Source organism: Apium graveolens, unplaced genomic scaffold, assembly GCF_009905375.1.
Source record: "Apium graveolens cultivar Ventura unplaced genomic scaffold, ASM990537v1 ctg6343, whole genome shotgun sequence".
In the NCBI taxonomy this organism is placed as follows: Eukaryota; Viridiplantae; Streptophyta; class Magnoliopsida; order Apiales; family Apiaceae; genus Apium; species Apium graveolens.
The window spans coordinates 46,626-51,883 of record NW_027419398.1 but is presented as its reverse complement, the minus strand read 5'-3'; the positions used below and the strand labels follow the sequence as shown (position 1 = coordinate 51,883).

At 31.8% G+C, this 5,258-nt stretch overlaps 1 protein-coding gene across 1 annotated transcript; it reads right to left on the bottom strand.

Moving 5' to 3' along the window:
* Positions 1 to 1,797: 1,797 nt before the first annotated feature.
* Positions 1,798 to 3,749, bottom strand: LOC141703222 (glucan endo-1,3-beta-glucosidase-like). The gene is made up of 2 exons (XM_074506803.1): positions 3,655 to 3,749; positions 1,798 to 2,946 (listed from the first exon to the last, which is right to left on the bottom strand). The coding sequence occupies exons 1-2, from the start codon at positions 3,725 to 3,727 to the stop codon at positions 1,988 to 1,990; spliced, it is 1,032 nt and encodes a 343-aa protein (XP_074362904.1). The 5' UTR covers positions 3,728 to 3,749; the 3' UTR covers positions 1,798 to 1,987.
* Positions 3,750 to 5,258: the final 1,509 nt, after the last annotated feature.

The following is a 5,258-nucleotide window of genomic DNA, read 5'->3' as shown; positions in this document are numbered from 1 at the left end:
TTGTCTGTTAAAATGGCAAACCAAATAAAATTATATTGATATAAAAATTTGGTTATATCATTAATATATATATATATATTGACATCCATATGGTTAGATCGTTGAAAAATATTTTTAAAATAATCGAAATACCAATTCAGGATTAAACACTAGTTCGGTGTACTAGTCAAACTGATGATTGACTATTAAAATGGCAAACCAAATAAAATTATTTTGATATGAAAATTTGGTTATATCGTTAATATATTTATCTATTTACATCCATACGGTTGGATCATTGAAAAATATTTTTAAAATAATCGTAACACCAATTCAGGATTAAACACTAGTTCGGTGTACTAGTCAAACTGATGATTGACTGTTAAAATTATTTTGATATGAAAATTTGGTTATATTATTAATATACATATCTATTGACATCCATACGGTTGGATCGTTGAAAAATATTTTTAAAATAATCAAAACACCAATTCAGGATTAAACTCTAGTTAGTTGTATAGGTCAAACCGATGATTGACTGTTAAAATGGCAAACCAAATAAAATTATTTTGATATGAAAAATTGGTTATATCATTAATATACATATCTATTGACATTCATACGGTTGAATCGTTGAAAAATATTTCTAAAATAATCAAAACACCAATTCAGGATTAAACTAACTCTAGTTAGTTGTATAGGTCAAACCGATGATTGACTATTAAAGTGACAAAACAAATAAAATTATTTAATATAAAAATTTGGTTATATCATTAATATATATGTATTGACATCCATACGGTTGGATCGTTGAAAAATATTTTTAAAATAATTGAAACACCAATTCAGTATTGAACACTAGTTCGGTGTACTAGTTAAAGTGATGATTGACTATTAAAATAACAAACCAAATAAAATTATTTTGATATGAAAATTTGGTTCGATCATCCATTAACATACTTTATTAATATTTAAATACTGACACTTACCAAGTTGCCAGGCATAAACAAAATACAGGTACCAAAAATATGAAAATCAGAGTGATCATGGAGTAAATATTTTTAAAATAATATAAAAACAATGTAATTAAACCATAACCCAATATTAATGAGGGATGACCTGGGATTTAAAACCATAACCCAAATAATTTCATTTTAAAGTTCCTCTAGGACACTCGTCCAGGCCGGATCTGCAAGGTTCTTGTCAATATTAGCATCCGGGACCTATTGCGTATTAGTGCATGAATTCAAATGAGAAATTTAAAATGTTAGTGACCCTAACTTTAAAACCAAAGTTTGTCTCTCAGAAAGTATAAAACAGTTAAGAATTCTTCAAACGTTTAATGACATTCATACCAAATTGACCAGGACCAGGTCATTCAGTTAATGTCACTAAACTATGCTTTAATATATGCGGTAAATTAATTTAATAAACCCCTTTTGCAAATTTGATTTTGTACTCTTGCCAATACTATTATACTTTTTTATGGCAGGAAGATCAGAATTTAAGTGCTGCTGCAAATTTAAGTGTTTCAGGTGATCAAATTTATAAAAAGCAAAATACAAATCACTAAGAAACATATTCGATGGAGTACTAAGAAAAAGTTACTCATCAAGTAACAGGCTGAGTAGTGAATGATGGAGTACTAAGAAACACGAGTAGTTTGACTGATCTGATACTCCCAATGAATAATATTCGATGAACCTGTCACTAATTACTAGAATTTCTATATCAAAATCACTTCTGAAGTATCTTGGAATCACTTGATGACTTATAGAAAGCCATGAAGCAAAATCAAATGAGAACAAAAAAACTTCATTATGCTTAATTTCTGGTTTTATTTATTTTTATTGCTTGCTAGAACGTACAAATGACAGCCAGACTGCAGTCTGGTGAAAACAAACTGATCTCAGACGTAAAAAAGTAGAATTACCCTCCTTAACGTGACTGTAATCTTTACGTGGTCCATATTGTCGATAATGGGCCTTATTTTCTTTATAGTCATAGCTCAAAAACTGAGTTGGTATTTGGGCTGCTGGTTGGGGTTGAAGAGCCCAAAATTTCTCTCAGTCTCCGCCCCTCCCTTGAGGTTTTCATCAAACATTGCAAATATGTAAGCTTCTATAAGTTTCCCTGGTCTTTTTGGTGTCCCATTATTTTTAACGTGATAGATTAAATTTCCAATATAAGTTCCTGCGTTTTGTAGACTTGCCTCTCTATCGCCTGCAGAAGGCCATCCACTCTCTGACACAATAATCTCGATGTTCGGACCACCAGCTCTCTCAACAGCCGAATACATAGTATCTAGCAATGCATCAAAAAGGTTCCAGTATGTCCGACTGCCATCAGATACGACCACATTTGGTGATGTAAACGTAGCATATTGAAGACTTATCTGAGAACTTCCTAGCAAGCTAATATAAGGGTAAATATTTGCTAGCAGTGGCAAATTGTTTTGGGCTAAAAACTGAATGATTGGCCCCATGAACCCTTTTGCACTATCTTGGAATGAACCCTGTGACGGAGGATATCCATTAGTGACACCTGAGTACGTTGCGGTGGAAACCTTAATCTGATTTTGCAGTCCTGCTGCCACAATTGCATCATGCACATTTTTCATAGCCGGAAGAACATAACTAACATATTGGGAAGTACCCCGGTTTGGATTCGGATCAACTTCATTTCCGACAGCAATGTAACGTAAATTTACTCCTGGCGTGTAACTTTCTACATTATTTTGAACCCATGTTCTTGCTGCAGCGGGATCTTGAAGGGATTGAAGGTCAGAGTTCGGCACATCAAGAATGACCTCTATGCTTGTTCCTCTGAGAGCTTGAAGTGCTGCCTGATCTGGATCGTAGAGTCTTATCTTTCCGATTCGATTGGCTTTGAACAGATTGATTGTTGCCTGTTGAGATGGCAAATTATTTCCGTTTCTCCCATAACACACACCTACTGATTGTGCTTCTGTAAATGCAGGCATGCAAGAAGTGATTAGTATTTTACTAAAAATTTCATACACATGCATTAATTCAAGGAAAATGTTATTTCCATAACATTTTTTTTGTTTCCTGTTTCGGGAGCAATGATATGTGAAATTACCAGATTACCTTTGCCTTAATCTTTTCGGGGCATGCTTATTCACTACAAGAAAATATGACTAAAAATGATTGATTAAAAAGTGACCGTGCTAAAAGTGAATATTCACGGTTGCTTATAAAGTCAACTCAAATAACACACACACAAAAGTAGATTTGTGACCCACAACTTTCGACCGCACCTTAAAATAACCATAACCAGTCGGTCACTTCTACAAAATCACCACTAACAGTCACATATATTTATTGAACATCGGCGGAAAAATTCCTCCACGAAAGAATTTAAATTATTAGAAACTAAAATATACCGAAATTGGTTGCAAATATAAAACTGACTGAAATCTAATTTTTATATCTTTGTCCCCAGCGAAAAATTTGCCGTCAATAAATTTTTCAAATTTCAAAACTTTTGATACTCCAAGTTAATTAACACCCCTGTTTAAACTCATTTAGAATGAGTACTATCAGTGATGCCAAATGATGCCTCGAGGTTGAATCTCAGATGCGAATTTGGTACTTAAACATAAAATTTATTATTAAATACACATGCACGACAAATAAAATGTTTGAGATAAACCTGTTATTTTAATGGCATGCATAAAGATCCCAAGAAACAGAAATGAAGACTGCATAAATCCTAGCTTAGACATGGCAAAAATTGTATATAAATTGTACGTGTTCAAATATTTAGTGTATTAACTCAGAAACTCTTATTACACTTATATAATAAGTGTTTTGACAGAGATAGGACTTGGGGTCATACGGTCGTTTTCTTGAAAACTCGTCCATACGTTGTTTGCTTATTTTCGATGGTTTAGCAGCCGAGATGAAGCTACATTCGGTCTTATTCACGAAGTACGTGTACAAACTATCACGTGGTATAATTAAACCAAACATACTGGATATATCTGCTTAGAAAGAAGAGTATTTTTATGAAGTTTTTTTTTACTAAATTGTGTACAGGGGATTCAAGAATTATTTTTTTTGAATTCTTTTGTCATATTTTTTATTTTGCGGAGAATACTTTTATATTTTCTTGAATGATTTATAAATGTTAAAAAAAGCGTTAAATTTTCCCTGGAAGTACTTAAAATTAAGGATGACAACATCATTTACCTCTCACTTTTAAGTTATATAAATCAGAAATAAGTATATATGCCAAGATAGACTCAGAAAATTCTATTTCTAATTCTTTCTTGTGTTTTCTTCTCACCGTTATTTTTCAACTTAAAACATTATTTATCTTATTGAACTAAAAACACGATATGTTCTCTGTTTGTCCTCCAAGTCTCTGTTTAATAAAATAAAATAATTATATTATAATTATTATTAATAATGATATAATTGTAAATATTTTCTTAAATAGAAAGGTTAGGTTAATAATAATAATTATTATTATTAATAATGATATAATATTTGGAATCTGAGGTAACATCAAAAATATAAAACATAGGAGAAACGATTTACACATTGTGCATGAGGTATTGCACGCAAAAGGGCGTGATAATTTTGGTGAAGTTCTCTTTGATCTAATCCGAGAGGCTGCTTATCTCTCTAATTAAGTTCCCAAAAGCTGGCCAAATATGAACCTTATAAGTTAGTAGTAGGGTTGCGAATTTTCCATTCAAGCAGCCAGTGTCCTAATCATAAGACAAAGTCGATTTTGGAGTTAGATAACGTTGTTACACCATCTGCGAATAGTACAAACAAATCAGCCGTCTGTGCAAATAACAGAACATGTGAGAAACTATAAATAAACGAAAGAAATGATATAATCAGAGAGAGTTGTCGAGTAAGGTGGAAGAAACCGTCTCTTTAAAGCTATCACCAGAAAACTATCACCAGAAAACAAGGAAATATTAAATTTTATGTTTACGAGGCACTGTGTTTTATTTCGAGGAAACATTAACCCTAGGCCTTATAATAATATTATATAGGATCGAGGAAATTTGTGCGTTATTTTATGTAATTATTTAACGTGTTAATTAATTAGTTGATTAATAAATCAATTCATAAATGAATCATATTACTATTCAAATCAAATATAATTATTCTTATCAAAATCCAATTAATTATTTAAGAGGCCACATCTGGTGGATATTAAATTTAACAAAAGTAGTTTGGATTTATCCGGGCCAATTTTCAGCTACGATCGTGTTCGCACGTCGCACAAGCAGAAAA